The sequence below is a fragment of the Stenella coeruleoalba genome, assembly GCF_951394435.1.
Source record: "Stenella coeruleoalba genome assembly, chromosome: 8".
Classification (NCBI taxonomy): Eukaryota; Metazoa; Chordata; class Mammalia; order Artiodactyla; family Delphinidae; genus Stenella; species Stenella coeruleoalba.
Window position 1 is genome coordinate 96,969,930 of NC_137154.1, and position 25,674 is coordinate 96,995,603.

General features: G+C 41.8%; 1 protein-coding gene across 4 annotated transcripts in view; it reads left to right on the forward strand.

Annotated features, from left to right (window-relative positions):
* SORL1 (sortilin related receptor 1) overlaps positions 1-25,674 on the forward strand; it is a 255,232-nt gene that overhangs the window by 149,298 nt on the left and 80,260 nt on the right. For all 4 annotated transcript variants that reach the window (XM_079930365.1, XM_079930366.1, XM_079930364.1 and 1 more), the window contains exons 10-13: positions 1,247-1,364; positions 1,575-1,648; positions 14,694-14,782; positions 24,641-24,819. In XM_079930365.1, coding sequence (XP_079786491.1) covers positions 1,247-1,364; positions 1,575-1,648; positions 14,694-14,782; positions 24,641-24,819 — 460 coding nt within the window. The remainder of the gene's footprint in view (positions 1-1,246; positions 1,365-1,574; positions 1,649-14,693; positions 14,783-24,640; positions 24,820-25,674) is intronic.

Genomic DNA, 25,674 nt, shown 5'->3' on the forward strand with positions numbered 1-25,674 from the left:
ACCCCATCTAGAACACCAGACAAGGCTACGTAACATTTGACAGTCACTTTCTGGCCGGGAGAATCAGGTATGACCCTATAGCAAAAGGCCTTGTTTGCAGAGCTATTAAAATCTGAGCATAAGTGATGGAAGCCAGTTTGAATAACCTGAAGTCTTGCAGAGGACACGTGAAGACTTGTACAAATGCAGACTGCTTAAAAAAGTTTAATGTGACTCTTTTGGTGTTTATATCTCATATGTGTTGTACATCTGGGAGCTTATCAGTGAGATTTTCTGACTTCTGATTCTTAGTTTTTTTTCTGACAGAGTTGCTTAAATCACATTTGAAATACATCTTCATTGACTTAGAAAATAAGTACCATGAAATCATTTCATTCTCTTTCATTCTTTCGAATGACATGAGAGAAATTCTAGGTAACATGAGAGAGTGAAAGCTTTCCTATCTACTTGAGTTGGCACTGATTTCTTTTTTAATTTTTATTGAAATATAGTTGATTCACAATGTTGTGTTAGTTTCTGGTGTACAGCTAAGTGATTCAGTTATATATATATATATGTGTATATATATATATTTTTTTTTATATATATATATATATATACACACACACACACACACACACATCCCCACACATATTATATGTATATATACACACACACACTTTTTTTTTTTTTTTCGGTACGCGGGCCTCTCACTGCTGTGGCCTCTCCCGTTGCGGAGCACAGGCTCCGGACGCGCAGGCTCAGCGGCCATGGCTCACGGGCCCAGCCGCTCCGCGGCACGTGGGATCCTCCCGGACCGGGGCACGAACCCGTGTCCCCTGCATCGGCAGGCGGACTCTCAACCACTGCGCCACCAGGGAAGCCCACACACACACTTTTTTAGATTCGTTTCCATTGTAGGTTATCACAAGGTATTGAGTATAGTTCCCTGTGCTGTACAGAAGGTCCTTGTAGGTTATCTGTTTTATATATGGCACTGATTTCTAATTGCTATTCTCTGAGAGTCTCAGAAGGAATTTTTTCTTAGGATTTTTCTCTTTTCTTCCATGAGAGGCATTTATGTGGTTCAGATGATCATGTCCACCTGGGGTAGTGTGGGGACAGCCAGGCTGTGGCTCTGGTCTCCTTTGGGCCAGATCTCCTTCCTCTGTGCCGACTGCAGCGTGGGCCCAGGAGGCCTTGGCGTTTCGAGGGAGACCTCCGTGTTGCATCGCGTGCTGACGGCTCCTGAACTTGTGTTCTGTAGCTCTCCCAGGGCTGCTCCCTCCACCTGGCCCAGCGGCTCAGCCAGCTGCTCAGCCTCCAGCTCCGAAGGATGCCCATCCTGTCCAAGGAGTCGGCGCCCGGTCTCGTCATCGCCACGGGTAAGTTGGCTTTGCCTGTTCTCACTGACGGGTTAAGCTATTGTCTTACGTGCAGCCAAGTACACAGTGACCGCTGCCACCTAGGGCAATACTGGCTGTTCGTGGTTCTGAGACATCTTAGTTGCGAGATGACTCAGAATTTCTGGTTGAGCAAGGTGATTATCTGACGTATTCTTGACATTAAAAATAATTACTCTTCTTGCATTTTAGGTTCAGTGGGAAAGAACTTGGCAAGCAAGACAAACGTGTACATCTCCAGCAGTGCTGGAGCCCGGTGGCGAGAGGTCAGCCCCCTCCCTCCGCAACCCCTGCCCTTGTTTGTGGGAGAATGTGGACTGTGCCTTGACATTTCAGGGACACACACGGCTGGTGGTGGAGGCCAATGACGCCAAGTATGATTATAAAATAAGGAGAGGTACCCGGAGCCACACTGACAGGGTCAGCTGATTTGTATTCACACCCCGTGATGTGGGCTTGTGATTTTGCCAAAAATGTTACTTTGAATCCAAAACAAACTTTTTAAAAAACAACTGTGAATTTGTGTAAATATCCCAAGATTGTAAGTTCCGTAAGGATAAGGCAGTGTCTGTTCTGTCACTTCTTTACTCCTGGGACCTAGCAGCGTCTGGCATGGACACATGGTGCTCAGTAACTGTTTGCTGAATCCATCGGCAGATTGTCACGTATTTGTAGTGGTGTCAGGTCTGACCCTGGTTTCTTACTTATTTTTGCATATTAGCGAAGTTAAAGCCAAGCCCCTGCCCCGCCCCCTTCCCTGACTGGCTGTACTGCGCAGGCGCTCCATCTCACTCCGCGCTACGGCAGACGCTGTGCTGTGGAAGGAGGCTGTTTTTGCCTGAAGGTTGTGTGACGAATTTGGATCCTTAGGAACTGATTGTACCAATTCTGAAGGTGGGGCTAGTTCTCTAGTCCCCAAATGTGAACTCAGCCTTGGGCATTAGAGAATTCCCAAACTTGTTTAAAAAAGAAAAGTGTTTTTCACCAGTCTCCCATCAGGAAGACAGGCATCTGGTCTCATTCCGTAGGGGCCGCTTTCAGTGGTGCTCTGCTGTGTGTGCAGGGAGCTGCTGGGGTAGAACTCACCAGATCTCTCGCAGGCCGGACGTGATGTCGGGAGGGCTGTGGGGTTCTCGGGAGAACCAGCAGACAGCTCCCATCCTCATGGTGCCCTTCCTGGGAATGCAATACATACACTTTCAGAGTGAAATACATAGTATGTAAAGCAGTAGTAATACCCAGCATTTGTTTGGGTCTTGGCCTGTCACATACCTTATCTCGTTCGAGGTAGGGCTTGCTGTCCCTCCATACATTGTGTGTGCGTGCGTGTATGTGCATGCATGTGTGTGTGTGTATGTGTGTGTGTGTAAGGACTACACAGCTGTACAGTATGGTAGGAAACATAATTACGTATTCGGATGAGGGAGATTGTTAAGGCCAGAGTAGTCAAAAAGTGTGAACACTTTGGAATTTTCGGGGCATCCTTGTCTAGCTTCCATGGGAAAGATTAAGCAGTGGCTTTCCTCTTCCCTGGAGCTGGACATTCCTTTTGAAATTGGGTGTTCTCTCCTCTGCAGATAGGCTGGTGGTTTGTTCGTACCTTCTGATGTTGGTGTAATCTGGGATTTGAACATCTGCAAGTGATTTCCTTCTGGGGAGAAAGCAGTGTCTTGCTCCTCCTCCAGTGAAGTGGTGTCGTCTGGCTAATGCTGGGGCAGCTGTCAGCGCCTCCCGCCAGGCATGCTCCGCGCCTGCCAAGAGGCAGCCGTCGCACAAGGGACCTTAGTTTTGGAGCTAGCAGGGACTAAGTAGGGGATGAAAAGGTGGAGACTGTCTGTGTGAGCGGGCATCTGAGTCCCCACGGGCAGCCTTCTCTTTAGAGGGACATTCTCGAGTGTGTGAGGGGGATAGGTGGTGGCCAGGAAAGAGGAAATGGGATGCAGTTGACAGATGCTGTCTACAAAACTGATGACTAGAATTCTTGTTCCCCTTCTCCTACTAATAAGTTGTGCAGATTCTCAGATCCACAGAGTTCCGTTTTTGCACTTAAAAAAAAAAAAAACTTTGTTCATGTACAGTAAGCTGCACATAAAGTATATAATTTGATCAGGATTGATCACCATCACTACACCTTCACCCACACCACAATTAAAACAGTTGCATCACCCACCAAAGTTTCTTTGAGTCCCTTTGTAATTCATTCTGGTCTCTACCCTCATCCCTCCAGACTATTAGCATTTTCTAGAATTCTGTGTAAATGGACTCATACAGATGCAGTCTTTTGGCTTTGAGGTTCACTCATGTTGTTTCATGTATCAGTGATTCTTTCCTTTTTCATTGTTGATCAGTATCCCATTGTGGGGCTATTCCACAGTTTCTTTATCCATTCGTTGATTGATGGACGTTCTAGTTTTGGCTGATTACAAATATAGTTGTTACAAACATTTAATTGCATGGTTTTTAGGTGGACATATATTTTTATTTCTCTTGGGTAGATACCGTAGGAAGGAATGAGTGGGCAACCTGGTAGATATGTCTAGCTTTTAAAGGAATTACCAGATTATTTTAAAGTATCAAATTGTTTTCCAAAGTGGATGTACTATTTCATGTTTCCACCAGCAGTGTGTGAGTTCTGATTGCTTCCGGTGCATGCCAACACTTGATATGTTCAATCTTTTAAATTTTAGACATTTTAATAACTGCATATGATATTTCATTGTGGTTTTAATTGGCATTTCTTTGATGACTAATGATGTTGAGCTTCTGTTTTTTTTTTTCCTTTTTCTTTTTGATGTTGAGTTTCTTTTCATGTGTTCATTGGTCATTTAAAACTCTTTTGTGAAGTGTCCGTTCAGATCTTTTATATATTTTAAAGAGCTGTGTTTGTCTCCTTATTGAGCTGTAAGAGGTCTTTTTTTTAATATATTCTGAATTTAAGTCTTTTATGTGTGTTATAAGTGTTTTCTCCTAGTCTGTGGCTTGCTTTTTTGTTTCCTTAAAGGTGTCTTTTGAAGAGCAAATGTTTTAATTTTGGTAAAGTCTAATTTATCAGTTCTTTTCTTCTGTGTTTTATGTGCTTTGTTGTTCTGAGAAATGTTTGTCCTTCCCAAGTTAGCAGAGATTGTCCCCTATGTATTCTTTTACAGGTTTTATAGTTTTAGGCTTTAGGTTTAGGTTTATGATCTATTTTGAGTTAATTTGTATATCTGGTGTGAGGGAAGGATTGATACTCATTTTTTCCTTATAAACATGCTATTGGTCAAGCACCACTTGTTGAAAAGACTTCTCTTTTCCGCATCAAATTGCCTTGGTACCTGTTTGAAAATCAATTGGCCGTATGTGTGGGTCTCTTTCAAGACTTTCTGTTCTGCTCCGTTGGTCTATATGCCTGTCTCTTCACCAAAACCAAATTGTCTTGATTACTGAAGACTTAGAGTAAGGGTTGAGATCAAGTACAGTAAGTTTTCCAATTTTGTCCTTTATAAAATTACATTGACTTTTTCTCGTTCCTTTGTCTAACCACATAACATTTAAAAAAAATTTTTTTAAATTAAGTTTTATTGGAGTATGGTTGCTTTACAATGTTGTGTTAGTTTCTACTGTATAGCAGAGTGAATCAGCTATATGTATACATATATCCCCTCTGTTTTGGATTTCCGTCCCATTTAGGTCACCACAGAGCATTGAGTAGAGTTCCCTGAGCTATACAGTAGGTTCTCATTAGTTATCTATTTTATATATAGTATCAACAGTGTATGTATGTCAATCCCAATCCCCCAATTCATCCCACCCTCCTTCCCCCTTGGCATTCATACGTTTGTTCTCCACGTCTGTGTCTCTGTTTCTGCTTTGCAAGTAAGATCATTTATACCATTTTTCTAGATTCCACATATATACATTAATATATGATATTTGTTTTTCTCTTTCTGACTTACTTCACTCTATGACAGTCTCTAGGTCCATCCACGTCTCTACAGATGACCCAATTTCATTCCTTATTATGGCTGAGTAATAATTCCATTGTATATATGTACCACATTTTCTTTATCCATTCCTCTGTCGATGGACATTTAGGTGGCTTCCATGTCCTGGCTGTTGTAAACAGTGCTACAATGAACACTGGGGTGCGTGTGTCTTTTAAAAAAATTTTTTATTGGAGTATAGTTGCTTTGCAATATTGTGTTAGTTTCCACTGTACAGCAAACTGAATCAGCTATACATATACATATATCCCCTCTTTTTTGGATTTCCTTCCCATTTTGGTCACCACAGAGCACTGAGTAGAGTTCCCTGTGCTATACAGTAGGTTCTTATTAGTTGTCTATTTTATACATAGTATCAATACTGTATATATGTCAATCCCAGTCTCCTAATTCACCCCCCCTTCCCCCTTGGTATCCATGTTTGTTCTCTACGTCTGTGTCTTTATTTCTGCTTTGTAAGATCATCTGTACTGATTTTTTCACATTCCACATATATGCATTAATATATGATATTTGTTTTTCTTTTTCTGACTTAACTTCACTCTGTATGACAGTCTCTGGGTCCATCCACATCTCTACAAATGACCCAGTTTCGTTCCTTTTAATGGCTGAGTAATATTCTATCATATATGTGTACCACATCCTCTTTATCCATTCCTCTGTTGATGGATATTTAGGTTGCTTCCATGTCCCGGCTATTGTAAATAGTACTGCAGTGAACATAGGGGTGCATGTGTCTTTTTGAATTATGGTTTTCTCTGGGTATATGTCCAGTAGTGGGATTGCTGTGTCATATGGTAGTTCTATTTTTAGTTTTTTAAGGAACCTCCCTACTGTTCTCCATAGTGGCTGTACCAATTTACATTCCCACCAACAATGCATGAGGGTTCCCTTTTCTCCACACCCTCTCCAGCATTTATGGTCTGTAGATTTTTTTTATGATGGCCATGCTGACCACTGTGAGGTGATACCTCACTGTCGTTTTGATTTGCATTTCTTTAATAATTAGTGATGTTGAGCGTCTTTTCAAGTGCCTCTTGGCCATCTATCTGTCTTCTTTGGAGAAATGTCTATTTAGGTCTTCCACCCATTTTTTGATTGGGTTGTTTGTTTTTTTTTATATTGAGCTGCATGAGCTGTTTGTATATTTTGGAGATTAATCCCTTGTCAGTTACTTCGTTTGCAAATATTTCCTCCCATTCTGAGGGTTGTCTTTTCATCTTGTTTATGGTTTCCTTTGCTGTGCAAAAGCTTATAAGTTTAATTAGGTCCCATTTGTTTATTTTTGTTTTTATTCTCATTACTCTAGGAGGTGGGTCAAAAAAGATCTTGCTGCGATTTATGTCAGAGTGTTCTGCCTGTGTTTTCCTCTAAGAGTTTTATAGTGTCTGGCCTTACATTCAGGTCTTTAATCCATTTTGAGTTTATTTTTGTGTATGGTGATAGGGAGTGTTCTAATTTCATTCTTTCACATGTAGCTGTCCAGTTTTCCCAGCACCACTTATTGAAGGGGCTGTCTTTTCTCCATTGTATATTCTTGCCTCCTTTCTTATAGATTAGGTGACCATAGGTGCTGCGTGGGTTTATCTCTGAGCTTTCTATCCTGTTCCATTGGTCTAAATGTTTGTTTTTGTGCCAGTACCATATTGTCTTGATTACTGTAGCTTTGTAGTATAATCTGAAGTCAGGGAGCCTGATTCCTCAAGCTCCATTTTTCTTTCTCAAGATTGCTTTGGCTATTCGAGGTCTTTTGTGTTTCCATACAAATTGTGAAATTTTCTGTTCTAGTTCTGTGAAGAAAGCCATTGGTAATTTGATAGGGATTGCATTGAATCTGTAGATTACTTTGGGTAGTATGGTCATTTTCACAGTATTGATTCTTCCAATCCAAGAACATGGTATATCTCTCCATCTTTTTGTGTCGTCTTTGATTTCTTTCATCAGTATCTTATAGTTTTCTTCATACAGGTCTTTTACCTCCTTAGGTAGGTTAATTCCTAGGTATTTTTTTCTTTTTGTTGCCACATAACACTTTAGAATCAGCTTGTCAATTTCTATAAATCCTGTTGGGATTTTTACTGGGATCACATTGAATTTATAGATCAATTTGGGGAAAATTGACATCATAACACTACTGGGTCTTCTAATCCATGAATGTGGTGTGTTACGCCATTAAAAAAAATTCTCTTAGCAATATTTTATAGTTTTCAATGTGGAGGTCTTGTATACTTTCTTTTTGTTAGCTTTATTTCTAGATATTTTTTATTTTTTGGTATTACTGTAAATGGGACTTTCTTTAAAGTTCATTTTTCAGTTTTTGCTATAGTATATAAGAAGACAGTTGATTTTTTTTTTTTTTAAGACAGTTGATTTTTATATATTAACCTTATATTCTGGAGCCTTGCTAAAATAATTCATTAGTGTTAGTAGTTGTTTTGTAGATTCAGTATAAGCAGTCGTATCATCTGCAAATAGGGACAGTTTTATTTCTTCCTTTCTGATCTTTATTTGTTTTACTTCTCCTTTTCTCTCTTCCTTCTCTTCCCTTCCCTAATATGTAATAATATGGTAATATGTAATATGGTGTATTATGTTAAAGGAAAAACTCTTTTCCGTTACTCTCAGAATACTTCTGATACTAAATGTATGGAAGTTTTCCCATCACAGCAAGCAGTACTCCAACTCTTCAGACACCCACTGATGTCCTACAATTCAGTCAGGACACATGCTAGCTGGAGTTGGCACAGACCCAGAGTCTAAGGGCTCAGTCTCACAAGACTGCCCCACCTGACCCCACTTCAGACGCCAGTTGCAAGTCTCAGGTTGTCACCTGTACTTCTGACTGACCAGCTATAAACTGGGGGTTCCCACGACTCACTCTTTGGGTTCAGTAATTTGCTAGAATGGCTGACAGAACTCAGGGAAATATTTATTTACATTTACCCATTTATTATAAAGGATATTTCAAAGGATACAAATGAACAGCCAGATGAAGAGGTACATAGGACAGGGTCCAGAAGGGTCCCAACCATGGAGCTTCTGTCCCCACAGAGTTGGGGTGTGCTGTTCTTCCAGCATGTGGATGTGTTCACCAACTTGGAAGCTCTCTGAATCCTGTAGTTTAGGGATTTTTTTTTTTTTTTTTTTTTTACTAATCATTTGATTTTATGTATTTATTTTTTAAATTGAAGTATAGTTGATTTACAATGTGTTAGTTTCTGGTGTACAGCAAAGTGATTCAGTTCTATATATATATATATTTTTCATATTCTTTTCCATTATGATTTATTGCAGGATATTGAATATAGTTCCCTGTGCTATACAGTAGGTCCTTGTTATTTATCTGTTTTAATGGAGGCTTCATCACATAGGTGTGATTAACTATTAACTCACTCTCCAGCCCCTCTGTCCTCCTGGGAGGATGGAGGTGGGGCTGAAAATTTCAAGCTTCTAATCATGCTTAGTCTTTCTGTTGACCAGCCCCCGTACTGTCCAGGAGCCCACCGTGAGTCTCCTCATTAGGACAAGAGACTCTCCTATCACCCAGGAAATTACAAGGGCTGTAGGAGCTCTGTGTAAGACACACTCCTGTCACCCCCATCAGTCAGAAAATTATAAGGGTTTTAGGAGCTCTGTGTCAGGAACTGGGGTCCAAGACCAAATATTAAAACAAAAGGTGCTCCTATTTCTCTTCATCACTTAGGAAATTACAAAGATTTTAGGACCTCTCCCCAGGAGCCCAGAACAAAGACCAAAGTTTATATATCTTCTTATATCACAGTATCACAAATGTAATATGTAATATGGTGTAGTACCTTTATTGGTTCTTGAATATTAAACTATCATGGAATTACTGGAATAATTCTTGAACCCTTCTTAGTTACAATATATTATCCTTTTAATGTAAGGCTAGTATTTTTTAAAATTAATTAATTTATTTATTTTTGGCTGTGTCGGGTCTTTGTTGCCACACGCAGGTTTTCTCTCTTTGCGGCAAGCGGGGGCTACTGTTCGTTGTGGTGCGCGGGCTTCTCATTGCCGTGGCTTTTCTTGTTGTGGAACACAGGCTCTAGGTGCGCGAGCTTCAGTAGTTGTGGCTCACAAGCTCAGTAGTTGTGGCTCGTGGGCTCTGGAGTGCAGGCTCAATAGTTGTGGCGCACGGGCTCAGTTGCTCTGCGGCATGTGGGATCTTCCCGGACCAGGGCTCGAACCCGTGTCCCCTGCATTGGCAGGCAGATTCTTAACCACTGTGCCACCAGGGAAGCCCCTGTAAGGTTAGTTTTGATTTGCTAGTAGTTTTTAAAAGGTTTTTGTGTTACTTATGAGAGATATTGCTTGGTAATTTTTTTTTTTGGTAATGTCTTTGTCAGGTTTTGGTGTTAGGATAAAACAAACTGAGCAGCAATTCTTCCTCTTTTATGTTCTGATAAAGTTTGTGTAAGAGTGGTGGTTTTTTTTTCTTGAATCATATACCAGTGAAGCTATCTGGACCTGAAGTTTTCTTCTTGGGAATGTTTTTGTTTAGAAATTGTTTCTCAGGCAGATAGAGAACTATTCAGATTTTCTGCTACTTATGTCCATTTTGGTGAGTTGTATATTTTCAGACATTTGTCCTTTCATCTAAATTTATTGAATTTGTTGGCTTAAAATTACTCAAGGTATTTTCTAATGTTTTAAAATGTCTGTAGGATTTGTGGTAATAATCTGTTTTCATTCCTGTTATTGGTGATTTGTATTTTTTTCCTCTATTTTTCTTGATTAGTTTAGGTAGTGGTTTGTCAATATTATTGATCTTTTCAAAGAACCTGCTTTTGGCTTTAATTTTCTCTGTTGTCTATTTTGTTGATTTCTCTTCTGTAGTATTACCTTTCCCTTATCCTTGTATACTTTGGATTTACTTTGCTTTTCTATTTGTTGCTTGTTAAGGTATAACTTTAGGTTATTGATTTTTAGATCTTTTCTTATGTAGGCATTTGCAGCCCTAATTTTCCCTGTAAATACTACTTTAGCTGTATGCCACAAATTTAGATGTGTTGCTTTTGTTGTCATTCAGTTCAGAATATATATATATATATTTTTTGCGGTACGCGGGCCTCTCACTGTTGTGGCCTCTCCCATTGTGGAGCACAGGCTCCAGATGCGCAGGCTCAGCGGCCATGGCTCACGGGCCCAGCCGCTCCGCGGCATGTGGGATCTTCCCGGACCGGGGCACGAACCTGCGTCCCCTGCATCGGCAGGCGGACTCTCAACCACTGCACCACCAGGGAAGCCCTCAGAATATTTTTTAATGTCTCCCTTTAAAGTTGAGATGTAATTCACATGCAATAAAATGTACCCCTTTAAAGTGTATGGTTCAGTAGTTTTAGGTATACTCACAAGTGATGTGATGTGCAGCCGTCGCCACTATCTAATTCCAGAACATTTTTATCACTTCATAATGTCCCTTTTGCTTTTTGTCTTTGTCTGATAAGTTATTTAGAAAAGGGTTGTTTAGTTTTCAGATATTTGATGTTTTCATAGATATCTTAATTTCCTTGTAGTCAGATAATACACTTCATATGATTTCAAGTCCTTTAAACTTAATGGGACTTGTTTTGTGATCCAACATGTGGTTTGTCTTGGTGAATATGTCATGTGCGTTAGCAAGGAATGTATATTCTGCAGTTGTTGGATGCAGTATTCAACAGATGTTATTTATATGAAGGCGGTTGATACTTGTTCAGACCTTCTACATACTTCGGGGCTAGTTCTGTAAATTGCTATATATTGCAGTTTGGGCGGGGGCTAGTTCCATAAATTGCTATATATTACGGTTCTGTAAATTGTTGGAGGTAAAATCTCCAGCTATGATTGTGGAATTGTCTTTTTTTCCTTTAAATCCTATCAATATTGCTTCATGTATTTTTACGCTCTGTTATTATGTACATACACATTTATAATTATTTCTGATTTATTGTCCCTTTTATCATTATGGAATATTCCTCTTTATCTATGGTAATACCCTTTGTCTTGAAGTCTTTTTTATCTGATACTGAAAGTCACTTTAACCGTCTTATGTTTACTATTTGGATAATATATCTTTTACTATCCGTTTACTTTCTACCCATCTGTGTCTTTACATTGAAGTGTTTCTTATAGGCAGCATATAGTGAGGGTCTTTTTAATTTATTCTGATAAGCTCTGCTTTTTAACTAAATGCTTAGGCCATTAACATTTAATATAATTATTGATATGGTTGGATTTAGGTTTAATATTTTATGTATTTGTTTATTTAAATTTCATTTTTAAAAATTATTCTGTTCCTCCTTTATGGCCTCCTTTTGTATTATTTAGGTATTTTTAGTATTCTATTTTTATTTAAATATTATCTTTTTGATTATATTTCTTTGTAGTATTACTTTTTTAGTGGTTGCTCTAAGGATTACAGCATATATATTTAATCTTTCATAGTCTTTTTTGAATTAATACTGCATTTAACATAATATTACACTTAACATCAAATTTAGAAACCTTGCAACCAAATAAATCCCTTTTCTCTTCTCCCAACTTCTTTGTTTTCATTTTTTATCGCATTGACACATATTGAAAAACTCAGCAATGTCTTTGTTTTTGCTTTAATCATCGTATGGATTTTAAAGAACTTAAGAGGAAAAGCAGTCTTTTATATTCACCCAGATATCTACCATTTCCCTTGCTCTTCCTTCCTTCCTGAAGATCCCTGTTTCCCTCTGTAAATTTCACAGCGGCCTGACGACATGCCTTTAACATTTGTTGTGGAGCAGATCTACTAGCTATGTGTTCTCTTGGTTTTCCTTTTCTTGATTTTCCTTCATTTGAGAATCTCGGTAATTCACTTTCCTTCCTGGGGGATGTGTTTGTTTGATGTTGTGTGCTGGATTGATAGTAATTTTCTTTCCGTAGAGGCATACCTCATTTTATTGTGCTTTGTAGATATTGTATTTTTTACACATTGAAGGTTGTGGCAACCCTCCATCGAGCATGTCCATCGGTGCCATTTTCCCAGCAGCATTTGCCTGCTTTGTGTCTGTGTCACAGTTTAGTGATTCTTGCAATATTTCGAACTTTTTCATTATTGTTATTATATTTGTTATGGTGATATATGTTCAGTGATCTTTGATGTTACTACTGTGACTTGCTGCAGGCTCAGATGATGCTTAGCTTTTTTTTTAATAGCAGTAAAGCACTTTTAATTAAGGTGTGTACATTGTTTTATGTAGGCATAATGCTGTTGCACACTTAGTAGGCTACAGGATGGTGCAAACATAACTTTCATAAGCACTGAGAAATCAGAAACTTCATATGATTCACTTCATTTTGGTATTTGCTTTATTGTGGTGGTCTGAACCACAGTATCTCCAAGGTGTGTCTATACTTTAAAGATGTGCTCTCTGCCGATGGGAAATCTATAATCATTTGTTACCATTTTCTTGTATGTATTGTGTCATTTTCCTTAAGATGCTTCGATATTTTTTCCTTATCTTTGGTTTTCAGTAGTTCTGTTTTGATGTCTCTAGGTGTGGTTTTCTTTGTGATGATCGTGTGATTCATCGATCTCTTGAATCTATAAATTTATCTTTTTCACCATATTTGGGAAATTTTCAGCCATTATTTTTTCAAATATTTTTTCGGCTTCAGTCCCTTTCTCTTGTTCATCTTGGCCTCCAATTAGACATAGACCTTTTGTTATTGTCCCACAGTTTCTTGGGGCTTTTTTCCTTTAAGTCTTTTATTCTGTGTGTTCTTTAGAATAGATCATTTAAAAATATATGTTTATTTATGTTTGGCTGTGTCGGGTCTTAGTTGTGGCACGTGAGATCTTTTGTTGAGATGTGAGGGCTCTTCATTGTGGTACGCAAGCTTCTCTCTAGTTGTGGCGTGCAGGCTCCGGAGCGCGTGGGCTCTGTAGTTGCAGCACACAGGCTCTCTAGCTGTGGCATGGGGGATCTTAGTTCCCCAGCCAGGGATTGAACCCGTGTCCCCTGCATTGGAAGGCGGATTCTTAACTACTGGACCACCAGGGAAGTCCCAGCATAGATCATTTCTACTGTTCTGTATTTATCTTTAAATTCACTAATTCCTTTGTCATTTCTATTCTGTCATTGAGCCCATCAGTGAATTTCCTATTTCAGATATTTTATTTTTCTGTTCTAGAATTCATTCCTTTAAAAAAACTAGTTTCCACTCCTCTGGGAAGAATTCTTTTCTTTTGCTCATTTCCTTTACCTCATGGAACACAGTTATAAGAACTGTTTTAAAGTCTTTGGTAATTTCAACGTTTGGATCATCTTGGAACTAGCACCCATGTATTGTCTTTTCTCTGGAGACTTGGAGAATTTTTACCGATCTGTTTGTATGTTGAGTGATTTTGGATTGCATCCCGGACATGAAATGAAATCCTCTGGAGGATGTTGCTGTTTTCGTTTCAGCGTGTAATGAACCTGTTCAGATTCGGACTGTAACTTCTGCCTTGCATTCTTTGGAGATCTCAGTTCAGATGACTAAGTCTTTTCTGTGCTAGTTTGGGTCTGTTCCCCACACGTACAGTTTAGGGGTTAGGCTGAAACATATGTGAGTCCATCCACAGAATTAGAGGGTTTACTTCCTCATGCTCTCCCCTCTGGGATTCCAGCTACATTCTCTCCGTCATGCAGGGGCTTCTTTTCCTGACTCCTTAGGCAGAAAGTTTCCATTGAAGGTTTAGCTGCCTGGCTGGGACTAACGTATTCTAGGCTGGGGCATTCCCTCAGGGCACAGGTGTACCAGGAAGCCCCAACTGTTTGGGTAGTTTCTCCAGGTTTTAAATCCCCTTCATAAGCTGCCTTATTTTGTTTACTTTTCAGCATCCTCGGGTAGCTGTCTTTTTGTATTGAATATTTTGTCCAAATTTTTTAGTTGTAATTAACAAGAAGGATGGGCTGTAGCGGGCTTATACTGTCACAGTCAAAAACCAGAACTCTAGTTGGTTAATTTTTAATAGCTGCTTGGTGAGGGTCAGAGATGTGGGTTTGACTTCAGCCTCTGCAGTTTACAGTCTGCCACTTTAATAGGAACTCCAGTTTCTTCATTTGGCAAAAAAATATTGGAATGTGAGAACTTGCTCTGCCCAGCCCCAGGGCTGTGTGGATCAGATGAGAGAATGGCTGTGAAGTGCTCTGGAAATGGAAAAGTTGTATTCAGGTGGTTGATACCCCTGCTGTGTGTGTGCATGTGTGTGCCTGAGTGTGTGTGCACGTGTGTGTGTGGTGTGTACCATTTATGCCCGGCCATCTCCATGGCAGTGACGTCAGCACTGGCTCTCTCTCTTCAGGCTCTTCCTGGACCTCACTACTACACATGGGGAGACCATGGCGGGATCATCATGGCCATCGCCCAAGGCATGGAAACCAACGAGCTGAAGTAAGTGTCTGGTGAAGCTTTTTAACATCACACTGTTCTCCCAGAAATTTAACTCTGTGATTATAAGTGGCTTTATCTCTGTAGCACTAGGTTATTGACAGCACAATTTGTGCCTTGGGAAATTACTTAAATTTTTCTTGTTTATTAAGTGGGAATGATAATCTGCCCTTCCTATCTCAGAGAGGAACAAATGAAATAATTTTACTGATTTGAAAAAGCACAGCTCTATATAAATATAAAGTAATAATGACTAAAAAATTAACTAGAGGCTCTTCAACTTGTCTTTCTTTGCTTTGTGTGTGACACACAGAGTTACTCATAGAATGAGTCATAATAATAATAAATAATAATGGTACATGAGTAGTAATTTCAGAATACATATTACTTGATAGCCAAGTGACTTTTACTGTGATACCTTTGGTTTTGGGGTTCTTGCAAATAGACCTGGAAAGGACATTTGGGGTTAATGGCTTCATCTTCTAGATGAGAAAACTGAGGCTCAGAAACGTAAAGTAACTTACCCAAGATCCTCCCCTTTGTTAATAACAGACAAGACGAGCACTCAGGGCTTTAAATTATGTTCTGTGCTCTTTGCAGTATATTCCTCTGAAAAGCAAAAATGTCAAGAGTTAGTAACCTCTGCTTTCTTGAGTCTGATTTTATCAGAACCAATTCTTTCATTACTTTAGTCTGAGTTAGGACAGAAGTTAATTTTGTTAACATTCGGTCGGGACAGACTATCTCTCATTTCTCCTTGTTTTTGGGCTGAACCCATGAGACAGATTGCTAAAGGAGCGGGAGAGAGCTCCTATAATCATCTTGTTTAATGCAAGGGAGAAAGCTTTCTTTCCTTGGCTCCTTTTAGAAACAGGGTCAGCAGCAAGAGAGAGAGGTGGGTGGTTTGAAAAAAGAACTCTTAGCTCGTTTCCCCTGTGGTTAATTGGACATGTGCTGAGTGACCTGGCCTCCAAGAAGCAGAGAGAAGCAAAGTCCCGGTGTTCTGCGCTCCGCCTGGCTGGTCTCTGGTCTGTGCAGCTCTGGTCAGCAGCTGCTTTAGAGCCAGGAGTCAGAAGAAGTCCTGTTTGTACGCAACACACTGTGTCCCCATTCAGATTGACGTTTGCTCAAATGAGGACAGTCACGGTACATGCTTCCCACATTCGTGTCATTTATTTATCCATTAATTTATTAATTCCCATCTCACACATTTCGCGAGCTCTGATGGTGCCTGGTGATGTGTATCTAAAGAGACATAGGATGTTTTCCTTCACTCGCAAGGATTCCATCCTCTAGTGGTGAGATAACACAAGGACACAACGCGATGTTCGAGCCGCTCCTTGAGAAGTACGGCAGGAGACGTAGTTTGGCTCCCTAGGAATACATTTCATTCTGTGTGTGGCAGTCAAACTGCAGAGACAGTTCCTGATTTTCCCTGTTTAACTCTCCTCCAGATTACATTTGCATTCCAAGCTGGCTTCTCTGGAGTAGTTAATGTGATTCTGGTCCTCTTACACCATCTGTCGGTGCATATGTGCTCGGGGAACGCAGCGTCATTGCTAGCTAGCTGCAGGAAAACATGATCAGGAAAATAGACCCGCTGCCAGAAAATCACAGTGCCCTCGGCACATGTTGAGCCATGGTTTTGGGGGGGTAGACTTTAAGGATATGGACCCTCTAGCATCCCTCTCTTTGCACAGGTCACGTGGAGGTGTCTGTAGGTATGGTTCAAATAAAACATTTGCAAATATGAGAATATGTTCAGGCCTCCTATTGACAGGTGCGTGTGTCCCAGATACCAGGCTGAGCTTGGCCAAAATCTGTGTAGTGTAGCCACCTGGCATTTGTATGTTGCTCACAGAGTTGTTTTGTTTTTTTCTTGCTTCTCCTGCTGCTCTGCTTTTGACCTGTGTGCTATCAGCTTCATCAGAAGAGAAGCAGGAAATAAATATTGTAATTAGTTCAGATCCTTAAACCCCATGAGTGAAGGCTGCTTCTGACTCACCTGGATTTCTATTGCTGGTCTAGGACTTCAGACACGTCTAAGTCTGGTCTCCCCAGCCATGGCCACGGCCCCCTCCTTTGAGTCTCATAGTGTTTATTGGCGGCTGTCTCGTTGATTTGGCATTCATCGCATGCTGCCTCCTTTTGTTAGTTACCTTTTCATTATATGCCTGGTTTCCTCAACTCATTAACAAGGTCTTTGTAGACAAGGATTTCTATTCTATGCAGGCTAGCAGGCACTTAGTAAATATTTGATTGTTCAAATAAATAGGTCATGCACACTTAGTCTTCCAAGATTGCTTATTTTTTTCCTGGTTTATAAGACTGGAAAGGGTGGGGTAGCATGGCAATCGCAGTCCCTGGGGGTGGGGGTACTTCCGTTATTCTCTGTTGTAAATGACAGTCCCTGGAGCTCAAATGTGAGTAGGGGTCCCCGGATGTATGCAGTCTGGTGAGAACGTGACTGTCAAGAGTTCAGGTCCACGCTGGATGGAAATGGAACATATTCCTGTTAAGCATCATTTCAGGTCAATTACACAAACATTTGTTGAATATCTACAAGGAGCCAGATGTTGTTCTAGGAACCGAGGATGCGGAGGTGAATGAGGCATCCTTTGGGAGCTATCCAGCCCCACTGTGGCTCTGAGATGTTTCTGAGCCAGCTGGAGGGAGAGGCTGGGGGAAGAGCTTTCGACCCAAAGCTTATCCAGCCTTAGGGAGGAAGCCGTAACAACAGTAACCCTAGTGAGAGGTTTAGTGGGGACAGAGGGTGGAACATTGCTTAACGTAAGAGTTAAGTTTGGGGGTGTTTTTTTTTTTGGTTGATCTTTTTTTAAAAAATTAATTTATTTATTTAGGCTGCATTGGGTCTTCGTTGCTGCGTGCAGGCTTTCTCTAGTTGTGGCGAGCAGGGGCTATTCTTTGTTGTAGATTGCAGAGCACGGGCTCTACGTGCACGGGCTTCAATAGTTGTGGCTCACGGGCTTCGTTGCTCTGTGGCATGTGGGATCTTCCTGGACCAGGGCTCGAACCCCTGTCCCCTGCATTGGCAGGTGGATTCTCAACCACTGCGCCACCAGGGAAGTCCCTGGTTGTTCTTTTAAATAATTTATGTCTTTCTCTCTCTGTTTAGCATAGTTAACTAAGAGTTGATGATTACTTGTTTCAGCTTCTGCCTTGATTCTCCACTGAGGCTGTTTTCTTTGTTGTTGTTAATTGAAATTGAGAGTAAGAAGTGGAACGCTTTGTTTTGCTCCTGTTTTCTACATGTCTGAAATGAATAAACAAGAACCTCTTCTGGGAGTCACTTACCCCTTCGTTCAGCATGCTGTCACCGTGAACCTGCTCAGGGGTTGCAGGTTGTTCTTGTGTAGAATCCGTGTTTTTCAGAGAAGGGGCTGTTGTGTTTTTGCACTCTGACCAAAAATGGACCCAAACCCAAGCTTGTCGTCTTGATAGTGAGGGATGAGATCAGTTTCCGTTTCTTCCTGGTGGTTTGCCTGTCAGCATAATGATATTGGTAGTTACCAATAATACCTTGGACTTTCCCCAAAGCATCTTTCCTCATAGGAGATTTCAGATTTCAGAAGCCCTGAAAAGCCACTGCAAAGACTACACCCAGCAGAGCAGCTGTCTTTTCTGGACCTGAGTTCTGGAAGCAGCTTCACAGTTCTGGAATGTGGGAGATGGCGGTTAACCTGTCCTTGTGGTTGCGGAACCTCCTCTCCTAGTAACTTACCTGGATGGTTGCAGAGAGAGCCAGCCCCGCCCCCACTTCATTCTCACCCCCATGTGGTGTCTTTGGCACTGTGAGTTATAGAGGAACAGGTATTCTTATCAACCTTTAACTGCTGAGAAACTGAGAGATGGGGTTAGAAAAAAAAAAGAAAATACAGTGCAGTTCATTTAATTTCCTTTAACAAAAAAGCATTAATTAATGCCCCTCTGTGTGCCAGGGGCAGAAAAGTGAGTAAGAGGTCTTATTCCTGATGAACGGCAGCCCTAGTAGAAGACGCTCGCAAAATCAGGTCATTTAAATATAGTAGGTATGTTACTGAACCAAACTTCGGTCCACTTGCCCATCTACGGACACTGGGTTGTGGTGAAGGAAAGTGCAGCATTTATTCTAAGGCATCGTCAAGGAGTCCGGGACAGCTAGTGCTCAAAAAGCCCGAACTCCCTGATGGGTTTTATTTAGCAAAGGTTTTTTTTTTTTTTTTTTTTGCGGTACGCGGGCCTCTCACTGTTGTGGCCTCTCCCATTGCGGAGCGCAGGCTCAGCAGCCATGGCTTACGGGCCCAGCTGCTCCGCGGCATGTGGGATCTTCCTGGACCGGGTCACGAACCCGTGTCCCCTGCATCGGCAGGTGGACTCTCAACCACTGCACCACAGGGAAGCCCAGCAAAGCATTTTTAAAGGCCAGGTGAGGGAGGGGCGTCGCAGGGTATGTGGTCAGCCCTGCACAGTTCTCTGATTGGTTGATGATGAGGTAACAGGATGGTGCCACAGGGGTTAACATGATCAATCCTTAGGCTCCAGTAGGCTACGTGCTCATGGTCATCAAGTAGTTAACGTCTTCCATTTGGTGGTGGTTTTAGCATCTGTAAAACAACACAGGAAATATGCATGGTATACTGTTATCTAGGTATGTCAGAGAGGAACTATAGCAGAGAACCTAGGGGAGGGGTCTGTTCCATAGGGTCCTGCTCCGTTACAGGTATAAGATAGAGGTGAGCACAGGGTGCAGGGCGGCCACAGGAGGGCCAGTAATGCTATCTGGGAGACAGGAGAAGGCTTCTGGGAGGAGAGGAAACTTGAGCTGAGACTTCAAGGGTAAAAAGCAATGTTGGATTGCCACCCCAGGTTTAGAAAGAGCTTGTGCAGAGACCAGCATGAATCAGAGTGCAAGGTGCAGCTCTTTAGTATTGACAGAATGTACATCTCGGGGTGTGTGTGAGGAATGAGGCTTGCAGTAGCTCTGTGGTCAGGGGCCAGGTCACCTGAGGACCTTACACGCCGCACCAGAGACATTAGACTTTGCTTTTGAAATGATAGAGTCCCTCTGAGGGTTTAAAAATAGGGGAATGACATGGCTAGTGTAGAAAGATGGCTCTGGCAAGTTGAGGAGCATGAATCTAAAAGGACCAAGACTGGAGGTGAGAGATGCTGCTTAGGTGGGGACCAAGCATTTTGAGGACTATGTGTTCAGGACCTGCTTTTTGACTAGACGGTGTCAGGGGGGATGGGGGGGTGACAGGGCAAGATGATCATATCACTCATAGAAAAGCAGAGGAAAAGGTATTGGCCTGAAGGGCCATAGGATGAGTGCAGATGTGGACAAGTTGAACTGAAGTGGCTGTGGTATGTCCACGGGGAGATCCCCAGCAGGGATCTGGACATATTACATCCTCTGGTTCTGTCTTCCACTGCCCGTTGCAGGAATTTTCTCTCTGTCATCTGTGATGGATGGTCACCCAAGTCTTTGCTTGAATAACTCTAGTGATGGGGACTTTGCCAAGTCAAAAGGAGCTTCCATGTCACTTTGGACAATTTGTTGTTCATCTGTTCGTGCACTAAGTATTTATTCATCCGTTCCTTTATGAATGAAAGTTCTCAGGTCAGAGAGAGCCCAAACTCTCCTCACTCCCGTTGCTATGCAGCGGGCTCAGCTTCCAGGAGATACATCCAACAGATACTTTCTCTTCTGCCTGAAAGCCTTTCAGATGCACGAGGACCTCTCCCTGTCCTCTTCAGAGCATCTCCTCTTCCATGGCAAACAGCCCCCGTTCCTTCCCTCCTGTGCTGTAGGATCCTGAATCTACACCCTCTATTTTCTCCTTTGGGCCCTCCTCACAATGTCAGAGGTTTAAGATGTGGAGCCCAGATCTGTCCCCAGCAGCCTGAAACATGCGTCACATTGGCGTTGATACCAGCATGATCCTAGACACTCAATTTCTTTTAATAAAAACCCTAAGACAGTTTTTCTTTGCCCTATATCATTACCCTATTCTGAAATCAAGAGTTACCCTGAGAAAAGGAAACGGGATTCATTTATTGTGACTTGTGTGTGAAACAATTTGAGCTCCCAGCTCCAACTTCCTTCGTGTCTAAGTGCTCTCCAATCAACTGTTTCATACTCCATTCTTGAAACAACTTTTTCTTCTTAAGGGAAATAAAACTACTTTTTCTCATCTAGTCTTGAGATCTTTATCTGTTCTCGTGGTTCTTTTAGAGATTATTAAAAGGAGCTCTGCAATTATACCTTTAAATCTTTCAGTTCCCTAGAGTGTGCTTTATTTTGCATTCATTTTCCTTTAACTTCCGTCTTTTTTTTCTGCTTTGTCCAGTTTGAAGATCATTCTCTTTAATAAAGACAAAATCAAAATAGAAATTGACTAACTACTGCTGCCTCATTTTCTGTCTTTCCTATTTATACCATTAACCATCAGACGGATGAGCCTATTCCATTTCTAATTTTTTTTTTATAATAGTGTTTATTTATTTTTACTTGTTGACAGTTTGCTTTATTTATTTATTTATGGCTGTGTTGGGTCTTCGTTTCTGTACAAGGACTTTCTCTAGTTGTGGCAAGCGGGGGCCACTCTTCATCGCGGTGCGCAGGCCTCTCACTATCACCGCCACTCTTACTGCGGAGCACAGGCTCCAGACGCGCAGGCTCAGTAATTGTGGCTCATGGGCCCAGTTGCTCCGCGGCATGTGGGATCTTCCCAGACCAGGGCTCGAACCCGTGTCTCTTGCATTGGCAGGCAGATTCTCAACCACTGCGCCACCAGCGAAGCCCTCCATTTCTGATTCTTTATAGGACTTGCTGGGTAACCAACCCACGTCTCACTGCTCACTAACCTCCCAATTATTTTGGTCATTTGAAGCATAATCCTTGACTTATTTTGAGTTTGCGTTGTTTGGCCACTGTTTCTACAGATTACTAGCTGTAAGAATGACAGCTAGTATTAATTAGCAGATTGCTACTGCTCTTTAAGTTTTTGCCCTTGGTTAATATGACTCTTTTCTCATCTTGAATATATTTTTTTTTTAAACGTCTGAGCTCATCAAGGACCTTTCTCTCCAGCCACACATTTGTGTTTTAAATTGAGTGTCTACCACTGCTTCACTTATTTAGTGTATCTTTGGTTATATTATGTTACTATTGTATTATAGTCCCATCTTCTTGAGAGCTTTGGCCATGAGATTAGGTCTATACTTCCGTTTGAACGTTTTAAATTCTCCGTTCCTAAGGGCTGGGGCCCTACGTCCTCTTTCACGACTATTAGGCCTATAAAGATGGCTTGGTTTGTTTTCTTGCAAGGTTCTTGTCAGTTTCACTTCACCAGCACAAGTTCTCCTCTGGAGGTCAGAATTTGGTCCAGAACAGATGTTCCCTTAACTTTTGCAGTTGATAATGTGACTACCATGTCTCCAAAATTTTGAAAAAGCACTGTTTTTTATTTTTTATTTATTTATTTATTTATTTATTTATTTATTTTTTGCGGTACGCGGGCCTCTCACTGTTGTGGCCTCTCCCATTGCGGAGCACAGGCTCCGGACGCGCAGGCCCCGCGGCCATGGCTCACGGGCCCAGCCGATCCACGGCATGTGGGACCTTCCCGGACCGGGAAGGACACGAACCCGTGTCCCCTGCATTAGCAGGCGGACTCTCAACCACTGCGCCACCAGGGAAGCCCAGCACTGTTTTTTAAATGCCCAGTTTATTCTTAGGTTCAGGGCTGTACTCGGCCATGCACCTGCTTTTTAGTCTCATTAATATGTTATGGTCAGAGTCTGCTGGGAACTTCTCGAGAAATGGGATGATTCATTTCCTGAGGTTATCTCACGTTCGAGGAGCTGTTAAGCAGAATTACCTAGGCAATGTGCAAATAGGCAGACTTCCGGCCTTATCACACGGATAGCTCCCATCATGTCTGGTTAATAGGCTGACTCTGCTGGTTCAGTTTGCTTTAAAGATGGCACTAAGCCATTCGCTCATCACCCTGCTACAAGAAAGAGAATCAATGAGTTACCTTATCCCCGTACCTGCTTCAGAGATAGCTTAAACCAAAAGCATATCAGCCAGAAGAGAATTTCTCCTCTTAGGAAGATCTGTGGAGGAGATTGCTCAGTCCCCATTGCCCTGTAGCCCCACCACTAGGTTTAACCCATAACACTTCTTGCAGAAGTACCAATTCTCGTAATCTCAAGACAAGAGGAGGTGTTTGGATTGAATGATGTTGTAACAAGAACTACATCAAGTATTAAGATCCTGAGTGAGTAAAACTAATATCTCAAAAACATGGGAAAAGTGAAAGAAAAGTTTTGTATATAATTTGGATTTGAGAGACCCAGTAGCTCTGTGACCCTCATGAACCCCCTCTTAATTGAGTGGTTTCTCATGGTGAGCATCTCACCAGCTTACTGGGTGATGAAGCAAATACCGGGCACACTTTCCTCTCCTTCTCCTCTTCGATACAAAAGATAATTTGAAATCAGTACAGTTACTTCAGTGCTGCTTTTTTTTTTTTTCCCTCAAGGGCTTGCTCTCTCGTTCTGATGTAGTCTGTCTTGGAGACTTTTCTCAGGACACACTTTCCTCCAACTTCTTAATTTTTAAGACTATGGGAAAAGTTGGAAAAATTGTATAAAAATGACTCATGTGACCTTCCCCTACAGCTCCCTTAATCACCAATTGTTAACATTTTGTCCGTTTGCTCTACTTTTGCCATCTATCCTGTCTGTCATCTTTCTATCCATCCATCCGTCCAGCCATCTATCTGTGCAGCCACCCTGTTTTTTGGGAATCATTTGAAAGAAAGTTGCAGCTCTTGGGCCCCTTTATAGCTAAATACTTAAACATACACATATCTCCAGGAAGTCAGCGTATTTTCCTGCACAATCAGAATGCCATTATCACACCCAAGAAAATGATCATGAACTCAGTATTACTTATAGACTATTATATTTTCTCAGTTGTCCTTTACTATTTGTAGCTGTTGGGTTTTTTTTTCTAATCCAGGATTCAGTCCATGTTTACATATCGCATTTGGTTATTATACCTCTTTAGTCTCTTTCAATCTATAACAAGCCCTCTGCCTCTTGTTGGTTGGTTGGTTGGTTTTTCATGGCCTTGATGTTTTGAAGAATCCAGACCAGTTGTCATGTAGAAAGTTCCACATTCTGAATTTGTCCAGTCGCATGGAATAGTAGTGCCTAGATGATGTGGTATCCTCAGTGCTTTGTCCAGGAGGTACACGATGTCAGGTTGAACCACTGTGAGTGATGCTAAGTTTGTTGAGGGTTGAACCTCAGATTGTCCGCTGTAAATTACATTTCCCCCTTTGCAGTGAGTGTGAGTTGATATCTTTAGACCGTGTGAACACTCTGGTCCTCTTGTCTGACTCGGTTGTTACAGTGGGGGGGTTATAGTACAGTCACTTTTCTCATTCTGTCATTGTTTTCAACATTTATTAGGTAGCACTGTAGTATAATAAAAAAAAATTCCCTCCTCCCTTTCTCTTCCTGTTTGGTATCATTTAGAGACCCATGGCCTCTTTTCATTCAGTGTATTATCTGTTACCATCATTTCTCTTTGTTAAGTTCATATTTTCCCAGACTGGCCAGTTGGAGCCCCATCAAGGTGGCTCCCATGTCCTTTCGGGTCATCGGCATCCGTCCGTGAGCACTTCCCCCCTTTCTGGCACAACCTTAAACTTGCCCGGCTTTAGCCCAGTATCAGCCACTTCTCCAAGGAGCCCTGGTTCCTCTTACAGATGAATGTTATCTGGAAACCAAGCTCTCGCCCCGGAGACTTTAACCGCAAGGATCCTTTTACTTGCATTTGGGCAGGTACAGCACCAACGAAGGGGAGACCTGGAAAACATTCATCTTCTCCGAGAAGCCGGTGTTTGTGTACGGGCTCCTCACGGAGCCCGGCGAGAAGAGCACTGTCTTCACCATCTTTGGCTCCAACAAAGAGAACATCCACAGCTGGCTGATCCTCCAGGTCAATGCCACGGCTGCCTTGGGTAAGCTGCTGCCTCCTCGGCCCTTTGCACAGAAATACCTATTGAAAGCATCAGCTTAGATACCGTGCCCTGGGAAGAGTTTGTGATCCATTGAAGAAGACGGGCACATATGCAGTAAGTGAATGAGAGATTCAGAGGCAGTTGCTCGGGCAGTTGTTCATAGGGCCACATGTTGTCTTTTGTATTCTCATTTCCTGTGCGGTCACGGGCACAGGGGAGGTTTACGTATGTGTGTGCTGAACATGTGAATGAATGAATGCTTGGAAAACATACTTCCAAATTAGCAGTTCCAGTTTGGCAAATTCAGTGGGTAACTACTACTAGTGATGCAGGGTCCTCTCAGAGCTGCCTGGGGTCTCATCACCATCTGCTCGCCCAGACGCAGGACCTGTAAATAAGCGAGCAGGGAGAGTGAACTTCTTTATCGTACTTCTTCCTTCCTCACCCCCGTGTAACCCTGCCCTCGGCAACTTCTCTGCTTCGGCTGACATTATTCCAGCTGCCTGGAATGCCCCTTGGGTTCAGTTTCCACTCGTTGAAATCCTTCTCATGGATCAGGATCCAATGCACTTGACTGCTACTCCCAACCAAGAGATCTCTCCCCTCTTCTCTGTGTCCCTAGCGTACGTGTACTCATCACACCTTGATTTACAAATTTGTGTCTGTCCCTCTGGGTGTGTCCTCTCCCATCAACTAGATCATAGGTCTTTAGACGCAAGAACCTGCCCTGTGCATAGTCATATTCTACCCACTGGACGGCCTGATAACCTTATTGTCAGTAAGGGTTTAATAAATGCTTGCTGATTGGAATGGTGTTGAGTTGACAGTAGTTCATCAGTTTCAGGCAGCATTTAA